Source organism: Camelina sativa, chromosome 11 (genome assembly GCF_000633955.1).
Source record: "Camelina sativa cultivar DH55 chromosome 11, Cs, whole genome shotgun sequence".
Classification (NCBI taxonomy): domain Eukaryota; kingdom Viridiplantae; phylum Streptophyta; class Magnoliopsida; order Brassicales; family Brassicaceae; genus Camelina; species Camelina sativa.
Genome location: NC_025695.1, coordinates 48,286,009 through 48,309,997, shown reverse-complemented (window position 1 = coordinate 48,309,997; position 23,989 = coordinate 48,286,009). Strand labels below are relative to the sequence as shown.

Here is a 23,989-nt window from a genome sequence, read left to right as displayed (position 1 = left end):
TAAAATACTTTTACTTAAAACATTAATCTGTGTGTGTTAATAGATCTTGGAAAATCGTGCGGAGAAGGACATTATTATTATATATATTTTTTTTTTTTTTAAAATTGTTTCTAGGGTTTGATTTATTTTTCACCTCTATTGATTGAGTAATGAGTATTGACATGAGCATAATTGGTTTTTACTACTGTTTAGTTAAATACGATTACTCTTACTTAATTAATTAATCAACAGAAGGGGATGCTAATGATTTCTTGTATTTTTGGTGACGAAAGATAAAATGGGGGATAAAATACAGAATTAATTAAAATAAAAATTAAAATCGAATTTTCTAAGTGGGTTTGAAAAGATCAGATTTTGGCGCCAGCTCCTTCGGAGTTTGGATGTTTTAATATCTATTAACAGTAGATATATGCTCTAGTTACAGATGTACTAGGATTTTTATAATTCGTGTTAGAAACTTAGATTTAATAAAAATATTAAAGTTTGTGTTGTTTTGTTGGATCGTTAAAATTTACATACTTTTTCAAAGCTAGGGGTAAAATACCCAAAAGTTAGCTGTCTACATTTTGACAGAAAAGTTAGCTATATATATGAAGTAATACTGATCAATCATATAAGTAAGATTTTGTATTAATGGTTTAATTTAGTTCTGTTTATTTTTGCAATTATTAAGAAGAACCGACAAATATTACGATTATTTCTTATATATGCAGAATATTTAATCATAAATATCGGATTTGATGAATAATGATTATTAATATCCTAAAGTTTGATAAGAGGAGGCGATAGCCAGTGATAGGATTGGCCGGGACCATTTTTGAATCTGGACTCAGCCACGACGATAGCTGAGGTTTATTGTACCAGTTGACCAGAGAACGGATGAAATGTCTAAATATGAAGTTATATGTTGACAACAATGGCATTGTAAAGATATTTGATGGTGAAATACTATTATTCAAATCATATAAAACGAGAAACAAAACAATAACTAAAACATTATTATCGAAACATCGTTGTTTGGGCAACTTCTATATTCTCTTTCTAAGCATTGATCTCTTGAAACATTCCTTTAGAAGCCATCCTGCAAAATCCATAGCCACCAAAAAGAAACCATATGTCAGTACACACTACACACCCATATACATATACCATATAAGCATATACGAGAGATAAAACATTATACAAACATACCGAGGTGGCTTCTTGTGGCATTTGGTACCAATACAATCGTGAATGCATTTTGCTTTTTCGGCAAAGAAAATTTGGCACGAACTAATGCACCTATCTTCACAAGCTGCATATGATTCACTCATTGCCGGTAATGGCATCATCGTCAGTGCCATCATCATCACTATCATCATCAACAACATACACTTCTTTTCCATCTTTTGTGTGTGTGTGTGGTATGATGTCGTATGTGTGTGTTGTTGTTTTCTCTTCTTGATTTACTTTACTTCACTAACACCAACCCCTATATATAGCTATTAACCTTCTTTATCATTAGAATCATTACTTTGAATATGAAATATTACATAGAAAATAAATTCTTTGGAAGGTCAACGGAAATTAAGTTCATTCTAGTATTTGTGTTGACCAATGAAGTATATTATAATCGTATTCTACATATCTAATCCCTAAAATTTCGTAGAAATTACTTTTATTTCTTGCCAAATATATAATACAGATATGTAACCGTTGCCATGAAAATAAAATTTGTGAATGTAAATCCGTATTTATAGAAAATATTGTCTATAATAGTAAATTATTGTTCACACAGATATAGAAATTAGAAAATAAATATTTTTTAAAGAGTTCAACGGAAATTAAAATTACACTTACCTATTTTATTGGTATCAGTCAATAAAATCGAAATATTCCGTATTTATTATCACATACATTAAAGAGTACAATACTATAGCATCTGACCGATTTAATTTGTACTATGTAACTCTGTTGCCATGAAAATAAAATTTGACAACTAGCTATGGAAAATTACACTTGCCTATTTTAATTGGTAGATGCTATAACAGTATGGCTGTAAAGATTTTAACTTTAAAATTTTAGCGGTAGAGAATTTGGTTGTAAATGCTTTGACTGTAGAAACTTTAATTGTTAAAATTTGATTGATAACAAATACTTTTAAAACTGAAGCTGTTACTTTTATTATTAAAATATATTAAAATGATGATAATGAAAATAAAAATAATTATTATTAAAATAGATTAAAAAAAAAAGATAAAAAAATAAAAATAATTAATGTGTAAAAATAATTTATGTAAAATTTATATATAAACTTTTGGAGAGTTTTAAGTATAATAAGAGAGAGAAAAAATAAAATTTTATATTTGTTTAATTTTAAAGTCTGGTTTTGAAACTTAAACAAATCTGGGAAAACAAAGTTGAAAAAAAAATCACTTACACAACTTAAAAAAAAAAAAGTAAAAAAAGTTTGATCAGCAAATAAATAGCTGTATCAAAGTCTAAAAAGTCTTGTACCAGGCCTATATCATTTACTTCACCGTCTATATGTTGGTTTCTTTTTGTTTAATGATGGGCCGATATATCTAACAGATGGGCCGATTATGGACTTAACCATGAAAGCTAAGACAATTCTTTGCATGCTTTACTGAGTTTTTTTTTTGGTTTTTTTTTAAACAGAGTTATCGATATCATCGATACAATTTTATTTCTCTCTGAAAAGGAAAATTTAAATTTAACAGCTAGCTAAAAAATTCATTACTAAAGAATATGCTGTTGTATCTTTGCCACGAAGGTAAAGTAACAACAAACTTAGCGATTAAATAACACAACTAATAGTAGGTAAGGTAGTCTTGGCCTTAAAGGTTCTTCAAGCTGAAGAAAGCAAAACTTTAATTAAAACTCTCATCAATTTCCTTATTTCGGATAAGAACAACACACCCAAAAAAAAACACAGTCTGTGATCCTCTCTCCGAAGGTAACACAACAACAACAACAACAACAAAAGTCCATATCTTTATTTGATATACTTTCTTCTTCTATAAACTTCCCCGCAGCAGGAGGAGAAATTAAAGATAATTTTGTTTTATTTATAATTTATGTATAGAGAGAGCTTCCTAATGATTGACAAATATATATAAATGAACTTTTGTTATTTCATTATTTCTGAATCAGGAAGGATAATGAAAATCAGCCGATGATTGTGGTTACTTGAGAAGCCGCAGAGTCTCCGGTGGGTTATTGCCGGAGCTATTTCCCGGTGACATTGCTCTTTCATCCTCTGTCTCCAGTAGTTTCTTCATCTCCCGCATCTGTAAGAATTTCCATTACATTTATTTTTAACAGATACTTAATATATATGATTACTATACAAGATTTAGATTTCAGAAGCATATGGTATTTTTGGTTTTATGTATTCATTTGTTATATGTATAATCCATTATTTAAGGTTCTTAACTATCAACTGTAAGAAGCTTTTTTATACAAGTAAATCAAGATTTTGAAAGCATGTTTTCTTATATATATATATATGTATATATATATAATATATCAAAGTCTTAAGCTTTCATAGTTCATACGTTATGTAGTAGTATAGGCAAGTGCATGCTGTGTCTCTCTTATCCAGTGTCCATCTATACTGATTTAAAGTGGTTAACTTAGCTTCTAGCTAGAAGCATAAGAGACAAGTGTCTTTGTTGTTACCTGGCTAGCGAGGACCTTGTTTTCTTCTTTCAGCAACTTCTCCTGTTTGGACAAGATCATAAGGTCATTTTAGTTTCTAACAGCTTCTAAACCATCCTCATCGTAGTTGTGTGAATTCACCAATTTGATCAAAATTTTCACGACGTCTGTTTTTTTAATCAACTTTCACTAGAGTTTCATCATTTAAATGAAACCAAAATAAATAAATCAAGAACTAAGACAAGACCAAAAGACATATATCTAACCTAGAGAGCTAAACTAGTGTTCTGCATACTCTGAGGTTAAGCGGAGTCAAGAATCAGCATAGCCTAACAATGGGCAGGACAGTGATTAAAACCAAAATCACTAACCTTATCCTGAAGGGTCTTCACAAGCTCCATCATTAGCTTTGTCTGCAACAAGACATTGAGGATTGTGTCAATTGGGAAACATGATCCAAAATCAGGCAAGATCCAAAGACTGTTCTTGGAAAACGAAATAGATAGAAGCAATCACTTATGGTAGCAGCATATATATACCTTCCTAGCTCTAGTTACAGACAGAGCTTTCTTGAACTGTTCTTCTATGGAAATTAGAGATTCTACACTTACATTATCACCTTTCGCTTCTTCAAGCTTGCTGCATATTTATTCAAGGATTAACAAAATAAAAGAAAAGAGAAACTTTTGGTCTGATTAGAGGACGAGTGCGGAAAAAGGGATCCTGGTGCTAACCATTGAACTATTTCTAGTAACTCCTCGTTTGAAAGATAATCCGGAGTTTTTTCTACAAGATCCTGCCATGAAAGAAAGATTGTAAAATTATTGTGTTTCCAAGATACACAAATGCTTCCAACAATCAAGAATTAGATTTGGTATGCGATAAGTTTCTAAACTTATCATATACCTTCTAATGCACAAGTAGTGAACATCGGAAAACCTCAATGCCGATATCTCCCCACAATGTTAAAAGACACTACACAAAGTATTCACATTAAAACCATCTAAAATGGACTACACGAGCTAAGCTTCAAATGCTCATCGGTCTCAATCATATATGCTCTAGCCTGCTTTGAGAGCAATGAGTGTATATATAGATGGCAATCTATGATTATAAGCCTAGAGAACTAAGTTTGGTATATACGTAAGTTTACAACCTTATTGTAGAATTTATAGTACAAATACTTCCATACACAGTCTTTCCCCACAATGACAAGGCACTATATATAGTATCCACATAACAACCATCGCAATGGACTATAATCTATCATCTAAATGCTCATCTCAGTTACTGTACCCAGGACTGTGACCAGATATGCAAGGTTTTAAGGAAAACTTACCAAGGTTCTACGATCATCAACATTTTTTGTTTCATAATGACTGAGAATCTTGGCCATGCTGGAGAGAAATCAAGAAAGAAACAAAAAGGCAATTAGATATAATCCATGCCGAGCTATTTTGAAACTACGGAACAAATATCTATAGAGACTTTCATAGAGAAAGAAATCTTCTTTATATATATACATGATATCTTATATATATATAACATCAATATGACGACATACATCATCAATTTGTGTTACTACACTCAATTAATCACAGTTTTGGTAACCTTACTTAAGGCTAAAATGTTTAGTGTATATGGCTGAAATAATAACTCAAGGTTTGTTAACTGGTAGTTTTTTTGTATATTTCTAACTATGTATTCATATTATATGAAAGACTTCAGTTTAATTTTCTCTTTCATTTTAATGTCAATGCATATACATGGTAAATTTACTACTGAAAACGTAAATCTAAATAACAACTCTAACTCTACTGAAAACGTACTACTGTCAATGCTCTACTTTCTAACTCTGCAATAACAACTCTAATCAACTTATTTTGCAGCCTCTCAATATTTTGACTTATTAAGTTTTTGAATATATGTACAAGATGAGCAATTTATTCATATGAGTATTTAATTGGTCACTACTTGCTTATCATTATCAAAGCTAAACCAATGATCGATTTTTTAATATATTTTCAAACTAACAGCAGTTGAAGTTAGTATATTTTCAAAAAGATTTTCACCCTTAAAATGAAATATTTATAAAATTCATGTTTGTGAGTCAAAATCTCCAAAAGGTGATGAAAACTAACAATTTGTATATGAAAAGCTATAATTACCCTCCAACCTTCACATAGTATTGAAGCACTCACACAATCACTCCAAACTGGGCAGTTGAAAACAAAACCATTGGCTATAAACATAAGAACTTCAAATAGTTACACAATAAGCAAAGAAAACGGGACTAGCATTTCAGGGAAGGTTACAAATCGATAGGGTTGAGCCCAATGAAGCCCAGAAAGACACGCCACAAAAGCTAACGTATGCATGATGGCGCCTATCTACTTCTCTCAAATGTGAGAATCACAGTCTCAAGTGAAAACACTTTTATATAGTGCCACTGAGTTAAGGTATGAAAGGAGCTACTAAAGAAACTTAGGTACAACTAGAGTTGTAAATCTTGAACAAAAGAAAAATTCCATTACTTCTATATATCTACAATTTATGCATAATACTTGCGAATTTAACATTTGCCCTTACATGATCACGCATTTAGTAGAGTTACTATGAAGGCAATGCCTCCCCGGCCCCATTTCTGTAAGGACTCAATTCGGTTCATTGTAGATCACATGATAGAGGGAAAAAAACAAGATTACATGTATTGAACAAAATGGATGTAGAGGCTCACTCTCTCTGGCCCATGAGACCCAACACCTCAACAAGGGGGGAAAAAAATGCATTTCAAGGAAAAAAAAGGAAACATTATTAGAAGAGGAAGAAAGAGCTACTCAGTAAACATTATTTGTCATGCACCTTGCAAGTTGTTATATGCACACAAAAATTACAATTAAAGATAGATTAAATTATATAGCCTTGTGATTTGTACTAGTGTCACCGCCATGCTACTGGGAGTGGACAGGTGTGATTTATCGATGACAAATAAGAAAGAAAATTAATACTCGATCAAAGGAGTAATTAATGAAGCATCTCTCAAACAATAAATTAGAGAGTCTTCATTATAAAGAACTTCATTTAACCATCAAAATCAATTAGAGGAGAAAGTAGTAAATCATCTAGAATTCACACTTGTAAACTAAACAAAAATCAAAAATCAAAAAAAAACAAATGGGACTAGCTCGTTTCCACTAGATTCTTGATCCATACTATCACCCCAATCAATGTAATTTATCTCAATAAGTCCTCCCAGAGGTGCATTGAATTGGGTAAGAGGGTATAACGTGCCTAGACTAAATCTCAAATTAAACAATGTACATTGTTCTTACAAAACTTATAAACAGCTAAAGATTGAGTTGAAAATACCAATAAACAAACATGAATTACAGATAACCACGTGTAGAAAGAAATCTATTGAAATGCATGCAAAAAAAAAAAAAACAAATCCCTCCAACAAAATTCAATTAAAAATAAGAAAAAAAACAAAAAAAACGAACACCAAGAACACTCTTCCGCCACCACATTGTTTAAAATCTTAGATTCAATTCCTACACATCGATATTTGAAGATGAAGAAAACGAAAAAGATACAAGCTTATAAAGATTCGAAGGGAACATATATATACAAGAAGAACCCTAGCTAGTTTCAAAGTTCTTGAGCAAAAAAAAGGGAATCTACAAGATAAGAGGAGGAATGGTGTGTTAGTTAATTATACCTGTCGCCGGAGGAGAAGCTGTAGAGTTTTCCGGTGGAAGAGACGATGAAAAGAGCAACGGAGGAGCCACAGAGAACTGAGAGTTGACGAGCTTTCTCCATGAGACCATTGCGTCGTTTACAGAAAGTGACTTGTCTACTGTTTTTGTCCTCAATTCGTTTGATCTCAACTCTTCTTCTGCCCATGTCTTCTTCTTCTTTCTTTCTCCGACACGTCTAAATGCCCTAATTTTTGATTCTGATGTCTGTATGTATTATTGGTCGGAGACGCTTTGCATTTTTTTTATTCCTTTTCTCTTTTTATTTTTGAGCAAAAATTTCATTCTTCTTTGTATCACTTTTATTCCCTAATTAATGTCAATGAACATAGTAGTAGTATGAGNAAAAAAAAAAAAAAAAAAAAAAACAATTACAAAAATTAAAGAGCAGCTAAACGGCGCGTTTTAATAGAGTCTAGACACGTATTAACGCATGCCGAATTCGCTGAGGGCGCGTTTTCATTTCCTGTGGTCCTTTCGATTAGTTATTAACTTATTATATTTATCTCTTCGTTCATATGACCAAGTAGCTTTAAAACTTTAACTTTATTATACTACTACATATCAAGTAAAATCCGAGTTATAAGCAAAAAGAAAGGATTTGGATTTGTAAACTTATGTCCCGACTCCGGACCATATATATCCCGTATTTTAAAAATTTCCGCCTAGCACCAATTACACCCCGTAAAATCGCTAAACCCACTTTTTTTGTCTTAATTAATGACTAATTTCCACTTAGCATCGATTATTCAATTATACCGTCTAATCCGATTATTTCCATTTAGTATATACCAATTATTTTTAGAGCCAAATATAAATCAAATATATATATATTTTTGTTATTTAAACATTTAAATTAATAGTTTATGATGTTTTACAATAACTAATGTACAAACTTTTAATTAAAATCATAATTTGTTTTCTTAAAATTACGTTTTTATGTGTTTACCATAGTTTTAAAGACAATACTATAGCTTTATATTTTATTTGATATTTTTCTTTTTTCATATAAACAGAATTATACATATATTTAGTACTATATATTTTTAATTTACTATTAATTTAATAAAATAACTCTAAAACTAGTTCCCGATTAATCCTCGTTTAATCTCCGATTTCTTCGCTAGGCGCTAGACTCACCCCGACCGCCCGACTAACGCCTAGCGATTTCTAAAACAGGGTACATATCCAACCACTGATGTGACAGTTGTACTTTAAGTAATGTTGTTGATACGAGTCTAAAACACTTAACCTCTCTTAAAACGTGGCTTCTAAATTCCGAGCCCCCCGATTAATCCGGTTTCGACTTTGCCAGCTCGAGTGAAGAAGCTTAGCTACTGATCAAACAAACTAGTGAACTACTACTACTACTAGTACTACCCAAGACATTGATTCCTCTCACCCACAGTAATGAGTATGTATCGGGCCGTACGCAACACAATTATTGGTCTGGAATATACAAAAAAAAAAAATACAAAACCTTTGGGCTGGGCCTTGTAATAGTAATGATTCGAGCTCAAGTTGCTACTCAGATTTGATTATGTTACTTTCTCGATATCAGATTATTAATTTAAGAGAAAAACAAAAAACTTCGCCTTCAATTTTCGAGGACACGACTAATTTTCATTCCAAAATGTTTACTCGATTAATGATACTATTGAAGTAGAAATTTGACTATGAAATTGATGTTAATTAATGAAATCGCATACTCTAAAATTTAATTAAATTAAATTAAAAATTCCAGTTCACTGTGTAGGAAAACTGGGTGATCTTATACTAAATGGGCCGAATCTGGGCTTAACGATGACAGCTAAGACAAGTCTTTTACCGACCTTCCGCCTAAAATTACTTCTTCTTTTTTTGATAAAAGAGTTCCTAAAAAAAAAAGACACAGGAAGTGTTCTTTTGATCACATCAATCATCCTCTCTCTTTCTTCTCTCTATAATATTTTTCAGAGAGAGAGAGGCTCTTATCTTTGATTACCGTCCGACATGTTTTGTCGGTTTTTATGTCCGAATGAAGTTCGGTATCGCCGTAAATGGCTTTCCGTTGCCGTGTTCTCGTGATTCCATCTAGCGGTGTTCTACCCTCGCTGTCCGGTTTATCCGGCTCCTTTCCAGCATCGACTGGCTTCTAAAGCAGTATTGGCTGGCTCCCTTCTAGCATCGTCGGCTTCCGTAGCGGCGCTGGCTGGCTCCCTTCCAGCATCGTCGGCTTACATAGCGGTGTTGGCTGGCTTTCTGTTTTGTGCCGATGTTTGATCCGGTTTTCGTTGCTTTTTCAGTTTTCCTTCTAATAATTCTCATTGGGAGGTGTTGGTGATACCAGTGAAAGCAATCTTGCTTTCTAATGCTTTTTATTCGACCCACTCTCTTTTGAGTTTCGATTTGCAGGAATAATTACAGAGATTTGAGTTTTAAGTTGAAGAAAAGAAGTTGATTCCGTCGCTTATTAACACTGCCTTAAGCCGTTATTGCTTTACTTGGAGCCTCGATTGCTTTTTACCGGTGAAAAAACAGAAGAATCTTTGTTTGATATTATTATCAACGGTGGTTCTTTCATCGGAATCGGTGCTCGGACGGCGAAGGATGAAGTCGGTTCGCTTTAGACTACTCATCTGACACGTATATTGGTCTTTCTCCAATCGTCGACACGTGGTTTGAGATCGAGACAAAATCTAATTTTTTCTTCTGTGGGAAACCTCTGTTGGCCTATTTGGGCCTGAACCTTTTCTGTAATCTTGCATTTTGAAAGGGCTTTCTTTAGCCCATGTATGCCTTGATATGTTTAATACAATATATTCCTCTTGCGAGAAAAAAAAAANAAAAAAAAAAAAAAAAAAAAAAGACACAGAAACTCTTATCTTAATCACATCACTCTGATTTAAATTCTCCCAATTTAAAAAAAAAAAAAATCAAAATAAAAAAACCATCTGAAACTTGGCCTTATAGGGTTCTTCACGCTGAAGAAAGCAAAACTTTTATAAACTCACCAATTCCTACTTTGCAGACAAAAACAACATACAAAACATAAGAAACAATATTTATTCATTATCTTGTCTCCGAAGGTAATAATACAAATCAAATACATTTATTTGATGCCTTCTTCCCTCAAATCTCTCCGTAGCAGGGGAAAGAAGAGGGTGGTATTTCATATATGTATCTTTCCATAATCAGATTTTTTTTATACACTTTTTAGTTTTTGAATCAGTAGCCGTTGGTGATGGTGGTTACTTCAGAAGCAGGAGAGTCTCCCGTGGGTTCTTTCCGGAGCTTTTTCCCGGTGACATTGCTCTTGCACCCTCTGGTTTCAGAGACTTCTTCTTCTGTAAGAAATTTGTTTTTATATATTTAGTTTTTTTTTTCCTTATAGATTTGATAGTAAATATTACTAAGAATCTACATTTTAATAAGCATGGTTTTATTATTGAAAAAAAAAAAACTATAAGTCTCACTCATAATTTTGTAGCATCCATCAGTCCTTAACTTTCATCTGTAATAAACTTTCTTACCGTTTAAAAGCATGTTTCTTAAGAAACAATGAAAAAAAAAAAACACGAGTTATTAGCTCAGACAAAATTTACTATCCATCAGAGTCCCTAACTGTCATACGTAAGTAGTATATGCAAGTATTTTTTGTGAATCTAATGTGTATAGAAATGGTTTATTAGCTTCTACAAACATAAGAGATGGTACCTTCGATAGCTGGCTAGTCAAAATCTGGTTCTCTTCTCTCAGTAGCTTCTCCTGTTTGAAACAACATCAACATTCCTAGCATTTTGGTGATTCATCGAAGGGGAAAGTGAAATTTGATTAAATTTTTTAAGGTTTCCTTTTTTATAATTTGCAACCAAGAATATAACTCAGGAGCTAAGACAAGACCACAAAACATATCTAGAGAGTTGAACTTGGTCTAGTAGGATTCAAGAGTCAGCATAGCTCTTGGGATGGGAATATAAACCAAAACACTAACCTTCTCTTGAAGGGTCTTCACAAAGTCCATCATTAGTTCTGTCTGCCAAAAGACGTTAAGAGTTATGTCAAACTGGGGAAATAAATGGTCTAAAATTATACATCCAAATAATGATTCTTGAACTTTGTAGAATCTATACTTAATTAGTAGCAGCATTTATACCTTCCTATCTCTAGTTACAGAGAGAGCAGTCTTGAGCTGCTCTTCCAGGGAATTTAGAAAATCTATACTTGCATTATCGCTTTTCGCTTCTTCAAGCTTGCTGCATATATTATATGCGTAGATCAACAAAAAAGCAAAAAAAAAAAAAAAACAAAAGTTTGATAGAGAGAGAGGAGGAGGGGGGAAGCGGAGTCTTAGTGCTAACCATTGGACTATTTCTAGCAACTCCTCTTGTGAAAGATAATTCATACCCTTTTCTGCAAGATCCTGCCATAAAAGAAAGACTCTGAATTTCTTGCGTTTTCAAGACCTCGAATATTATTTTTGTACTCTAATACAAAACCGGCAGCGAAGAACTACCTACCTCTATGCTAATCTCTTTCCATAATGGCACTACACAAAGCATCCATGTCACAACCATCTCAATGGATTAATCTAACTAAGCTTACACATGCTCATCTCAATTACATAATCATTATAAGACTTTTAGAGCAATGAGTATATAATGACAAGATATGATTCTGACCCTGAAGAACTAAGTTTGGTATACGACAAGTTTGAAATCATGCCGTAAACTTTCTAGTGCAATACCGATTGTAAAGAACATATACATCATCTCTATTTTGGCTTCTCTCCACAATAATGTCAAGGCAAAAAAAAAAACACAACAAACATCTCCATTGACTGTAAACTAGCTTCTAAATGCTTATCTCAATAACCTATGCATGCCCGCGAGGTTCTAAGAAAAACTTACTGAGGTTTCAGGATCATCAGCCTGCTGTATTTCAAAACGACTGAGGATCTTGGCCATACTGGAAAGAGATCAAGAGATGAACACAAAGGCATTAGAAATAATATATGCAAAACTATTTTGGAACTACGAAACACATATATAATATTAAAATAGAGAGACTAGAAAGAAAATAAATATATATAGACATGTTATTTCTATCATTATTTGTATTAATTAGTGTTAATTAGCGTTACTCAAAGCTTGTATATAGCTAAAAATAGTACATATATAAGGTTCGTTAACTTTTTGTTTTTGTTTTGGTACTTTTTCTAACGATATATCCATATTTTGTGATGGACTTCCTTAGTTTTAGTTTCATTTTGTCAGTCCACAATCTTCTCTTTCATTTTTATGTCATGCATATATATATATATATATATAGGAAATTAATCTACTCTACTATCATACTATATCAACTTTGCAATAACGACCAAGTTCATCTCTATGTTTTTGTTATATGTAATCAAATTTGCAGCCCCTGAATTTTTTTTTTAACTTAGCAAGGTTTTGGATATATTGATTTAGGTTATGTTAATTTAAGGAACTAATTAACAACAGTCCAGAAAACAATAACTGAATAGATACGATAGACTGAAAAAGATAGTTCCTCTTAGGAAAATGTTGATGAAATTCATGTTCGCAATTAAAGATCTCCAAAAGTTGATGAAATCAACATTGGAAATTCATATAGAAAAAACTATAGCTACCCTCCAACCTCCACATTGTATTGAAGGCTTGAAGCTCTTACACAACCAACCGAACTAGAAGATTGAAAATAAACCTTTGCTTAATGTACATAAGATTTTGAAACACTTCTTAAACGTACAATAAGCGAAGTGATTGGGGTTTAGCTTCTTAGGGAAAGGTTTAAAGTTCATAGGATTGAGCCCAAATCAAGCCCACAAAACACATCAGAAAAGTTATAGCTTATGTGTTGAAGTATTATAGTCTGTTTTATTGCTATCCTATATGATATTTTTTATGGATACCTACCCTCTTTTCACAAATTCATTCCTACTTTGTGATCTATTTCAGGATTTCAATATATAGAGTGAAATTTGATTCACTTGATCTTCACGTTGCTAAGGTGTGATTTGAAACTATGCAATTAGTGAGACACATAAAAATCACAATCTCAAGTGAAACACTTTTACTAAAGAGCTACCAAAGACTTTTACTAAACACTTTTACTAAATTAAGGTATCAAAGGAGCTACCAAAGAAAGTAGCTATTACTAGAGTTTTGAATAATATAAAATATGAAGCCAAAAGAAAGAAGTTCCACTATAGTCTATAATTCGTGCATGTTAGTTGCCAATTTAACATATGTACTCTGATGATCAAGCATTTGTGCTGTTAAAATCAAGACAATCCTACGAAGCTTTATATTTAGCGATGAATGGTTTATATTCCCATCTCTACAATATCTCTCAGTTCCGGTCATTGTAAGAAATTTATAAAGGAAAAACAAAAGACACAATTAATGTATGGAGCCAAATGATGGTATAGAGAGAGTTTATTTGGCCCATGAGACCCAATAACTCAACACAGTTCTTTTTGTTAACGCATTGCAAAACAGAAGGGAACAACAATTCAAGCAGAGAAAGAAAGAGCTACTCAGTATGTACACATGATTGGGGCTTGGAGTCCAATGGTTTAAACACTATTGTCACCGTAATGTCATAACAAAATGTGTGTGATTTATAGTAGATAAAGGAGAGAAAATCAATATCCAATCAAAGGAGTAATGCAAACACTACATTTGGCCATTTAAATCAACTACAAACCTTTTACTTAAGTAACAAACCATAGATAATAGAACTAGTAAACAAATCATCTACAATTAATACACTTGTAGATAACCAAATAAGTACTTAACATATAATGTGGCTTCTATTCCAATCTAAATTAAGACCCTTAATCAGCTGCATTACTTACTTTATATCAAATATACCGGAGGTGCATTGAGTAAAAAGAGGATAATTAATGAGGACTAATCTCAAAAATTAAACAATGTACATTGTTCTTCTATAACTCAACAACAGATGAAGTACACAGAAATTAAGATGAGTTGAAATCCGAGTAGACAAACATACAATACGATTACCACGTGTAGAAAAATCTCTCCAAGTGCATGCAATAATATTCCCAAAAAAAAGATAAAAGAAAGAATACAAATCCCTCCAACATAAATGAAAAACAATAGAAAATGAAAAAAAAAAAAGACACAAAACAAACATCAAGAACATCTTTCGCCACCACATTGTTTAATTTTAAATTTGTTTAAAGCTACACATCGATCATGGAGAAGAACAAAACAGGAAACTCAGCTTAAAGATTCGAAAGGGGGAAAACAAAACCCTAGTTCTTTAGTAATTCTCTCTATGTTTCTCGAGAAAGATTAACAAAGAGGAAAATATATAGTGTTAGCTAGTTACCTTTCGCCGGAGGAGAAGCTGTAGAGTTTTCCGGTGGAAGAGACGATGACAAGAGCGACGGAGGATTCACAGAGAATCGAGAGTTGACGAGCTTTCTCTATGAGACCATTGCGTCGTTTACAGAAAGTAACTTGTCGACTGCTTTTGCTCTCAATTCGTTTGATCTCCACTTTTCTTCTTCCCATAGTTTTGATCTCCGACAAGCCTTATCTCCTAATTTTATTCTGATGTCCGTCTTACTGGCCGGAGGCACTGTACGTTTTTGCTTTTTATTATTTTGTTCTTCTTTTTTATTTTATTTTTCCTTTTTTATTGGTTTTGAGCAAAAAATTAGTGAAGTATGTTTTTTCTTTTGTTTTGTTTAAACGAGAGAGAGAGAGAAAAAAAAATTACACACACACAGTAAGAAGTACTAAACGATTCGTTTTGATATAGCTAAGACACGTGTAAACGCATGTCGAATTACCTGAGGGCGCGTTTATGTTATTATCTCTTCGTTGATCACAAAAAAAAAAAATTGTGAAACGACTGCATTCGTGGTATGAATTGTGAGGATATGACTTTATAACCATTTCTATTATATGCATACGTCGACCGGTGTATGTGTATTTAACAGTGAATTTAAATTTTACTTTCGGGTTTACTCGTATACGAACTTACTCCGTCCGGTTCCACTGCTCGGGTAGTAATCCTGAATTCCATTTCTGGTAGGCCCAAATGATTTATTTAATAAGCAAATGTAAGCCCATCTAGAGACTTTGCTAGAAACGAGATTGGATGATGATATCTAATAATAATATATTTAAAGTAGTTAAAAGGCCTGTGTGTTCTATTTGTTGTACCAAGTCTTTCCTTTGAAAGTGCTATTTTTGGAGTTCCTCAAAAGAAGAATTTAGGAAAAAGTACAAAATATCTGATATGGTTCTTCAATCAAGCTATAAAAAAAACTTAATATAACTATGCCACGTAAGGTAGACAACTAATCAATAAAACTGAAGTAAGGGAAACAAAAATAATTTAGAAGCTCTCTCTAGGGTTCTTCACGCTGAAGAAAGAAAAAAAAACATTTATATTTTAATCCGTACTTTCAAACAAGAATACAACAAACACACACGAATTCTGTCTGATCTTGTCTACGAAGGCACAACAAAAGGTCGACAACTTTATCTTAAGTTTTACAATACTTTTTCATATAAAAAAAAGCTTCGTTTTCCTTTTTTTTTCTTTCTTACCTTAGTTTCCACACATAGAGGGAAGATAAAAGGGGTTTGAGATTATGCAGCTTTTTCTATTTTACAAACTGTTTTCTTTTTTCTTTCTTTTATATTCTGAATCAGGCTATGAGTTTCAGGTGAAAAACTCAGCCGTTGATGATGGTGATTACTTCAACAGCGGGAGAGTTTCCGGTATTTTGTTACCGGAGCTATTTCCCGATGACATTCCTCCCACACCTTCGGTTACCAGAATCGTCTTCATACCCATCTGTAAGAAACTTTCTTACGTTTCTTTTAGTTTTTCTACAGCTACTAAACATTCACAAGAAATTAATCTATATATTTATGCAAGTGTATTGGTGTTTATATCTATATAGTGTATCCAGGAAATGATTAATCAGTTTTATGAAGCATAAGGGTTTGTGTCTTTGTCACCTGGCTAGCCAGAAACTGATTCTCTTCTCTCAGCAACTTCTCCTGTTTGTACAAGATCGTAAAGGTCATTAGAATCTAACATGTTTTTAGAGCTATATGAGCTTCGCCCTCCAAATTCGGCGACTCTTAAGCCCAATTTAATCAAAGAGTTTCAAAATGTTTTTTTCATTTTGTTAGAATTAGGGTTTCATCTAATAAAGCCAAGGACAAATCAGGAACTAAGACAAGACCTAGAGACATATCTAGAGTTAGTGATCTGCAGAGTCCGAGGTTAATAGTATTCGAAAATGAGCATACCCTACAGAATATGGCTTTGCTACCAAATAAAAACCAAAGCACTAACCGTTTCTTGAAGGGACTTCAGATCGTCCATCATCAGTTCTGTCTACAACAAGACATTAATTAAGGATTATGTCAAAAGGCTATTCTTGTATATCTAACTAAACAAACATTTTTAGGAAATTAGTTCAATTACGTAATTAGTAGCAGCATAGATACCTTCTTAGCTCTAGTTACGGAAAGAGCAGTCTCGAGCTGTTCCTCCATAGACATTAAGGAGTCTACACTTACATTATCGACGGGTTCTTCTAGCTTTCTGTATTCATAAGTTGCCAAAAGAAAAAGAAAAATATTTTTTTTATCAGAAGAAGGGGGGATAAAGAGGTGTACTAGAGCTGACCTTTGGACTATATCTAGTAACTCCTTGTGTGGAAGATAATTCCGAGTTTTTTCCTCAAGATCCTGGACATGGAGAAACAAAGGGAATCAGAAAGATTATGGAGTTCTTGAGTTTTCTGAAAAATGCAATAAATGTAACTTTAGAGAATTAAGTCCAGTATGAGAAATTCAAAACAACAATGAGTTATCTCAGGCTCGACCAGTGCTTCTATAATATCATTACATCAAAACCCTTTCCAAAATAATGTTTTTAGCTAACTTACTAAGACTTTTAGTTCATCAGCATGTTGTATCTCATAACGATCGATGATCTTGGACATGCTGGATATCATGAAAAAAACAAAAATGCATTAGAAACAATAATTTGCACAAAACCATTACAAAACTACATACTAGAAATAGTATCAATAGATGACACTGTAGAGCGAGCAAACCGGAGTGAAATAATGCTTATAAACGTTACATACTGCACCAATTTGTGTCACTGACCAATATAATTTTTAAACAACTTTACTTCAGTAGGCGTCTATGTATTTCAACAGTTAAGTGAACATATATATAGCTTAAATAAATACACTTTCACTCCCGAAGATCCTGTTATATATATGCAATTGTAACTTGCCAGCGACAGTCAAAGTCATTTTCTAACTGCTCCCCATGATTTCATTTAACTACCTCATTATTTTCTAAGCTAAATCAATGTTATATAGAACAATAAAACGTTTAGCTAAATGATGTCAGGATTCTCCTTCGAGGACAAGCCAAGAAAGTGGGATTGACAATTCAGGGAGGAGGTCACGACTCTAATCCTAATTGGTGTTTTCCATGATATACTGATGCGATAACATGAATAATTGAATATACTTTTTACGATTTTAGAAACATCCTAAGCTGTGAATTTAACATTAATCTCAAAAAGAAGTAAAGTTAAAAAGTTGGTTAAATAAAAATCTTGATCTCAAGCCAAAACACTTTGTGTAGTGCAATTTAGTTAAGGTACAAAAAACTTACCCAAGAAACTACCTAGCTACAACTAGAGTTTTAAGTATTGTAAACTAGAGGCAATAGAGAATTAATGATCCCAAAATTGAACATATATATATATATATATATAGTGTGTACTGTTAAAAATTTAGCATATGCATGCTTCCTTGATCAAGCATTTTTGGTGTCAATATAGGCAATGAGAAGGCCTATATTGACAAGAGTTACATTCCCATTTTCTCGGAGACATATTTTTCTTATCCCATTGATGATTTCTGTAAGTTATATATAAGAAACACACTGTCATTATTGATTTGACAATGTAGTTTCATTTTGGTTTAATTGAACTCAATTCAATATGTTCTAAAAGATAAGTAGCTGAGATTTCTTTTAAATGAAAGAATGTCAAAAGGTCATATGGTTAGGAATATCCACAACCAAAGATAGAAGACTAATAAATTCATTGAACAAATGGTTGTATTCTACTGGTTTCATCAATTTCTACTTAATTGACCCTCTAGACCACTGCCACATATAGTAGAAGAAGGTCCTCGTAGACTTAGGCAAAACATCTTGAGGAGTAACAACTGGAAGAGTAATACAAATTCACTCACACTAATCTAGATATATTTATCTTGTATTGGTGTCATATGGACACAACAGTTACGCTGAAAGGATTAAAAGGGTGAAAATCGATATCCGGTTTGATAAGTAATGTGGCATGTGTAGCAAGTATTAATGTGAAAATTTATCCAAGCACCACAACCAGCCTTCAAAAGCAAGTATAAACCTGGGAAGGTACTTAATCAACACTCAATGGAAGAGAAATTATAAAACAAACAGTCTACAATAAATCCCCGATCAGTAATTGCACAATGTGGCATATCTAATTTAAACCAAAGACTCTTGATCGATGTTACCACTGGCCCCAATTAATCTCATAACAAATACACCGGAAGTGCATTGCAATATTGGATAGAAACCAAATCTCAAAATCTTAAAAGATACACATTGTTTCTTAAGAAAACAAAAAAAGAATCTTGAAAGTGAACAACAGATGAATTAGCGATACAAAGATTACAGAGAACATATCACCACGTGTAGAAAAAATTCTTGAATCACATGCAATACTAAATTTTTGTAAAAATTAAAGGTAAAATTTTTAAAAAATAAAAATAAAAATCCATATTTAAAGATAGAAAAAAAAANAAAAAAAAAAAAAAAAAAAAAAAAAAAGCACGAAACGAACACCAAGAACACCGAGAAATTAAAATATCAAATTAGGTTTAAGCGTAAGCATCGGCTCTCATCATATAGAAAACAAAGAGTAGATCTCAGTTGATTTGTTGAAGGGAACAAAAAGCCCTAGATTTGAAGTTTCTATATGGGAAAAAATAATTAAACAAAAGAGAAAAAGGCACAAAGTGAGACCCAAGAAGTGGGGAAAGTGAGCTTACTTGTCTCCGGAGGAAGAATTGTAAAGTTTTCCGGAGCCGGAGACGACGAGGACAGCGATGGAGGATTCACAGAGAATTGAGAGTTGTCGAGCTTTCTCGATGAGACCATTGCGTCGTTTGGAGAAAGTGACTTGTCGACTGCTTTTCTTCTCGATTCGCTTGATCTCAACCTTTCTTCTTCCCATGGCTTCTGTCTCCGATCGATAAGGGTTATGCCCTAATTTGGTTCTAATAATGTCCGGAGACTCTCAAATGTTTTTTTGCTTCTTTTTTTCTTTTTTTTTTTTCTTCGTTTCTCTCTTATTTTTTTCCCCTTTTTTGGGATTTTTTTTTTTGGTTAAACGAGAGTAAAAAATAATAAGTGGAAACGGTTGTGTTTTGAAGAGTCGTAGTAATCTCTTTACTTTTTTTTTTTTGTTTACGCTTGGCGGCGTTGTTAGCAATTTGACTATTAATCCAGTCGGTTAGACCGGTTTGACTCCGATCATCATCCCCACTGAACAATGGTTTTATGCTATATTTTAGATTGTTTTATGCTATATTTTAGATTGTTTTCTGCGGTGGTTATCTCATTGTTTCTTTTTTCTTTTTCTTTTATGTAATTAATTCGGATACATTGGTCGGGAAGTAGTGTATACGAATCGGGTACGGTTTATTTTAAAGGGGTTTCGATTATTATTTATGTAAGAGGGGTTCGGATTCAAATTTTCACTACAATGGATGACGATTAGATTTTACTTCAAATATTTTCAAGAAATTACTGATAACCTTTCCGTTCATAATTATTATTTTGTATATAATGTTGGGAATAATTTCAGCGATATATGTAGTGGTAATTAAATCATTGTATGACAAAATATAAAAGTGTGATATCGAACTAATTAAGAACTAAATTGAGCTGTAAAAAGTTATCTTCAACATCAAACTATCATACAACTTCTACAATCTACCGAATAAGGAAAGAACAAACATTAGTATGTCTGTCAAATTGAAATGTAGAAGTTTTTTTTTTTTTTTTTTTTTTTTGGGAAACACGAAATGTAGAAGTCTTTATGACAAAAAAAATAAGTATTGCATATAACACACATAGTTTATGCGTAAAGACACCACAAGTATACAATTTTACTACCATAATCTTTTGAGTTGGGTGGTTCTCAAAACACTTAAAGCATCTAAAACGAAAAGCATATTTTGTGATGGACTTCTTTTGTTTTAGTATCCATTTTATAGTCCACAATCTCTTCTAATTCTCCGGCAAGTCTTATCTCCTAATTTTGATTCTGATGTCCGTCTAACTGGCCGGAGGCAATGAACGTTTTTTTTTGCTTTTTATTATTTATTCTCTTTTTTTTTCCCCTTTTCAATTGGTTTTGAGCAAAAATCAGTGAAGTATGTTTTTTTCTTTTGTTTTGTTTAAACGAGAGAGAGAAAAAAAAACACACACACACAGTGTCAAGTGAGAAGTGTTAAACGGTTCGTTTTGATATAGCTAAGACACGTGTAAACGCATGTCGAATCACCTGCTGCGGGCGTGTTTTTTTTCTTCTTATCTCTTTGTTGATCACAAAAATGTGAAACAAATGCATTCGTCGTATGATTTTTTTTTCACGTTTCTTAAATTTTGTAATATTATTTAAGTATATGAGATTTTTATTAAAACGAATCGTCAGGATATGGCTTTGAATTGAATATAATAGAAATGGTATATCCGTATATGCATATGTCTTAATTTTAGAATTTACTTTGGCCTTTGGGTTTACACGTAATTGTCTCGTTAAGACTCCAACCGACTACGACAATTCCCTCGTCACTTACCGTCCGGTTCCACTGTTTCTGGGTTCGGGTAGTAAACTTGTAATCCCATTTCTGCTAGGCCCAAATAGTATCTTTAATAAGCAAATATAAGCCCATCAAGACTTTGCTACAACCGTGATTGGATGATATCTTAATATATTTAAAGTAAAATGCCTGTGTGAGGTTTGTACCACCTTTTTTCCTTACTATTTCTGGACTTCCTCAAAAGCAGAACTAATAAACTTAGAAAAAGTACAAAATATCTGATATGGTCAAGCTATAAAAAACTCGAAAACTATGCCGCCTAAGGTAAGAAAACTGATCAAACAAACTGAAGATATCTAGGGTTCTTCACGCTGAAGAAAGAAAAACATATTTATATATCCAATCCCGTACTTGCAGACAAGAAAACAAACACACGAATTCTGATCTTGTCTACGAAGGTACAACAAAGGTCGACATCTTTTTTTTTTTTTTGAATAAAGGTCGACATCTTTATCTTAGTTTTACAATACTTTTTCGTATATAAAAAAAGTTCTTTTTTTTACCTTAATTTCCACACAGAGGAAGATAAAAAAAGGTTTGAGATTATGCAACTTTTTCTAATTTACAAACTTTTTTTTTTTGTAATTCTGAATCAGGCTATGACTCAGCCGTTGATGATGATGATTACTTGAGCAGCGGGAGAGTCTCCGGTATTTTGTTACCGGAGCTATTTTCCAATGACATTCCTCTCTCACCTTCGGTTACCAGAAACGTCTTTGCCCCATCTGTAAGAAACTTTCTTTCGTTTCTTTTAGTTTTTCTACAGCTACTAAACATTAACAAGAAATTAATCTACATATATATATATATATATTTGAGCAAGTGTATTGGTGTTTCTATCTATATAGTGTATCAAATATGATTACTCAGCTTCATAGGGCATAAGAGTTTGTCACCTGGCTAGCCAGAAACTGGTTCTCTTCTCTCAGCAACTTCTCCTGTTTGGACAAGATCGTAAAGGTCATTAGTTTCTAACAAGTTTTTAGAAGCTATCTGATCATCGCCATCCAAATCCAGTGATTCTCATCCACGGAAAAAAGTCGAATTTGATCAAGAATTTCAACATGTTTTTTTTTTTCATTTGTTATGGTTAGGGTTTCATATAAATAAAACCAAGAAGAAATCAGGAACTAAGACAAGACCTAACAGTTAAACTTGGTTTAGTAATCTGCAGACTCCGAGGTTAAGAATCAGCGTACCCTACAACATATGGCTTTGCTAGCAAATAAAAACCAAAGCACTAACCTTTTCTTGAAGGGACTTCAAATCCTCCATCATCAGTTCTGTCTACTCTACAACGAGACATTAATTAAGGATTGTTAAAAGACTATTCTTGTAAATCTAACTAAAACATTTTTAGGAAACTGGTACAATCACTTAGTAGCAGCATAGTTACCTTCTTAGCTCTAGTTACGGACAGAGCAGTCTCGAGCTGTTCCTCCATAGACATTAAGGAATCTACACTTACATTATCGATTGGTTCTTCAAGCTTTCTGTATTCATAAGTTTCCAAAAGAAAAGAAATATATTTTTTATCAGAAGAAAAGGGGGATAAAGGTATCTTAGTGCTGACCTTTGGACTATTTCTAGCAACTCCTTGTGTGGAAGATAATTCCGAGCTTTTTCCTCAAGATCCTAGGACATAGAGAAAACAAAGGGAATAGTCAAAAAGATTGTGAAGTTCTTTGAGTTTTCTGAAGAAAAGCAATAAATGTAACTTTAGAGAATTAAGTCCAGTATGAGAAATTCAAAACAATGAGTTTATCTCAGGCTCGAACTAGTGCTTCTATCATATCACAACATCAAAACCCTTCGAATAATGTTCTTAGCTAACTTACTAAGACTTTTTGTTCATCAGCATGTTGTATCTCATAACGATCGATGATCTTGGACATGCTGGAGATATCATGAACAAAACAAAAATGCATTAGAAACAATAATTTACGCAAAACTATTACAAAACTAAATACCAGCAATCGCATCAATAGATGACATTATAGAGCGAACCAATTTGTGTCACTGATCAATATTGTTTTTAAACAACTTTACTTCAGTACTAGTAGGCGCCTATGTATTAAAACAGTTAAAGTGTACATATATAGCTTAAAACAGTACTTAGCTTACAATTAGTTTTTGTATTGGTCTATTTTTGCTTACAATTAGTTCTTGAATTAAAACACTTTTACGTTAGCTTCCAATTAGTTTTTGTATTGGTCTATTTTAGCTTTTCTTATTCCATCAGATTTTCTTTCATCATTATATCCATGCAATCTAAACTGTAATGCTATAAGTACATAATCTCTAAATTCTTAATTTCATATCCCCGAAGATCCTGTTATATCTATACATTTTCTAACTGCTCCCATTTGACTAGCACATTTTTTCCTAAGCTAAATCAATGTTATATAGAACAACAAATCGTTTAGCTAAATGATGACAGGATTCTCCTTCGAGGACAAGCCAAGAAAGTGTGTTTGACATTTCAGGGAGAAAGGTCACGACTCTAATCCTAAATGCTGTTTACCAATGATATATTGATGCAATAACATGAATATACTTTTTACAATTTCAGAAAAATCTTAAGTTGTATATTTAACATTAA

At 32.7% G+C, this 23,989-nt stretch overlaps 4 protein-coding genes and 1 long non-coding RNA gene across 17 annotated transcripts in view; 1 reads left to right on the top strand and 4 right to left on the bottom strand.

The window, feature by feature from the left end:
- LOC104727154 lies at nucleotides 2,835–3,487 on the top strand. The gene is made up of 2 exons (XR_758186.2): nucleotides 2,835–2,956; nucleotides 3,154–3,487. It is a non-coding gene; the product is annotated as an uncharacterized LOC104727154 (long non-coding RNA).
- Nucleotides 3,186–7,751, bottom strand: LOC104727155 (protein MADS AFFECTING FLOWERING 5-like). Its single transcript, XM_010446180.2, has 7 exons — nucleotides 7,379–7,751; nucleotides 5,000–5,057; nucleotides 4,395–4,456; nucleotides 4,200–4,299; nucleotides 4,032–4,073; nucleotides 3,682–3,723; nucleotides 3,186–3,290 (listed from the first exon to the last, which is right to left on the bottom strand). The coding sequence occupies exons 1-7, from the start codon at nucleotides 7,561–7,563 to the stop codon at nucleotides 3,186–3,188; spliced, it is 594 nt and encodes a 197-aa protein (XP_010444482.1). The 5' UTR covers nucleotides 7,564–7,751.
- LOC104727153 (protein MADS AFFECTING FLOWERING 5-like) lies at nucleotides 10,447–15,081 on the bottom strand. Of its 4 annotated transcripts, XM_010446178.1 has the most exons (7): nucleotides 14,781–15,081; nucleotides 12,305–12,362; nucleotides 11,756–11,817; nucleotides 11,551–11,650; nucleotides 11,389–11,430; nucleotides 11,112–11,162; nucleotides 10,447–10,741 (listed from the first exon to the last, which is right to left on the bottom strand). In XM_010446178.1, exons 1-7 carry the CDS (start codon nucleotides 14,963–14,965, stop codon nucleotides 10,646–10,648), a joined length of 594 nt encoding a protein of 197 aa, XP_010444480.1. In that variant the 5' UTR covers nucleotides 14,966–15,081; the 3' UTR covers nucleotides 10,447–10,645. The 4 variants fall into 4 exon arrangements, with proteins under 4 accessions (XP_010444480.1, XP_019088248.1, XP_010444481.1 ...); XM_019232703.1 differs by lacking the exon at nucleotides 10,447–10,741 and having other exon boundaries at nucleotides 11,109–11,162; nucleotides 11,389–11,426; XM_010446179.2 differs by lacking the exon at nucleotides 10,447–10,741 and having other exon boundaries at nucleotides 11,112–11,186.
- On the bottom strand, nucleotides 15,829–19,866 carry LOC104727152 (agamous-like MADS-box protein AGL31). Of its 6 annotated transcripts, XM_010446174.2 has the most exons (7): nucleotides 19,549–19,794; nucleotides 17,371–17,428; nucleotides 17,109–17,170; nucleotides 16,928–17,024; nucleotides 16,773–16,814; nucleotides 16,430–16,471; nucleotides 16,044–16,262 (listed from the first exon to the last, which is right to left on the bottom strand). In XM_010446174.2, the coding sequence occupies exons 1-7, from the start codon at nucleotides 19,731–19,733 to the stop codon at nucleotides 16,161–16,163; spliced, it is 588 nt and encodes a 195-aa protein (XP_010444476.1). In that variant the 5' UTR covers nucleotides 19,734–19,794; the 3' UTR covers nucleotides 16,044–16,160. The 6 variants fall into 6 exon arrangements, with proteins under 6 accessions (XP_019088247.1, XP_010444477.1, XP_019088243.1 ...); XM_019232702.1 differs by having other exon boundaries at nucleotides 15,829–16,306; nucleotides 16,928–17,170; nucleotides 19,549–19,863; XM_010446175.2 differs by lacking the exon at nucleotides 16,430–16,471 and having other exon boundaries at nucleotides 15,829–16,262; nucleotides 19,549–19,861.
- The window catches only part of LOC104727150 (agamous-like MADS-box protein AGL27), a 5,413-nt gene continuing 3,181 nt past the window's right edge, over nucleotides 21,758–23,989 (bottom strand). The window contains exons 2-7 of one of the 5 annotated variants that reach the window (XM_010446172.2): nucleotides 23,226–23,283; nucleotides 22,961–23,022; nucleotides 22,784–22,880; nucleotides 22,633–22,674; nucleotides 22,284–22,325; nucleotides 21,758–22,122 (exon numbers count right to left, since the gene is read on the bottom strand). In XM_010446172.2, the coding sequence (XP_010444474.1) occupies nucleotides 22,012–22,122; nucleotides 22,284–22,325; nucleotides 22,633–22,674; nucleotides 22,784–22,880; nucleotides 22,961–23,022; nucleotides 23,226–23,283 (412 nt within the window). In that variant the 3' untranslated portion in view covers nucleotides 21,758–22,011. Of the gene's footprint in view, nucleotides 22,326–22,632; nucleotides 22,680–22,783; nucleotides 22,881–22,960; nucleotides 23,023–23,225; nucleotides 23,284–23,989 lie in introns of all 5 variants that reach the window. The other 4 variants (XM_010446169.2, XR_002034184.1, XR_002034183.1 and 1 more) reach the window with 4 other exon arrangements.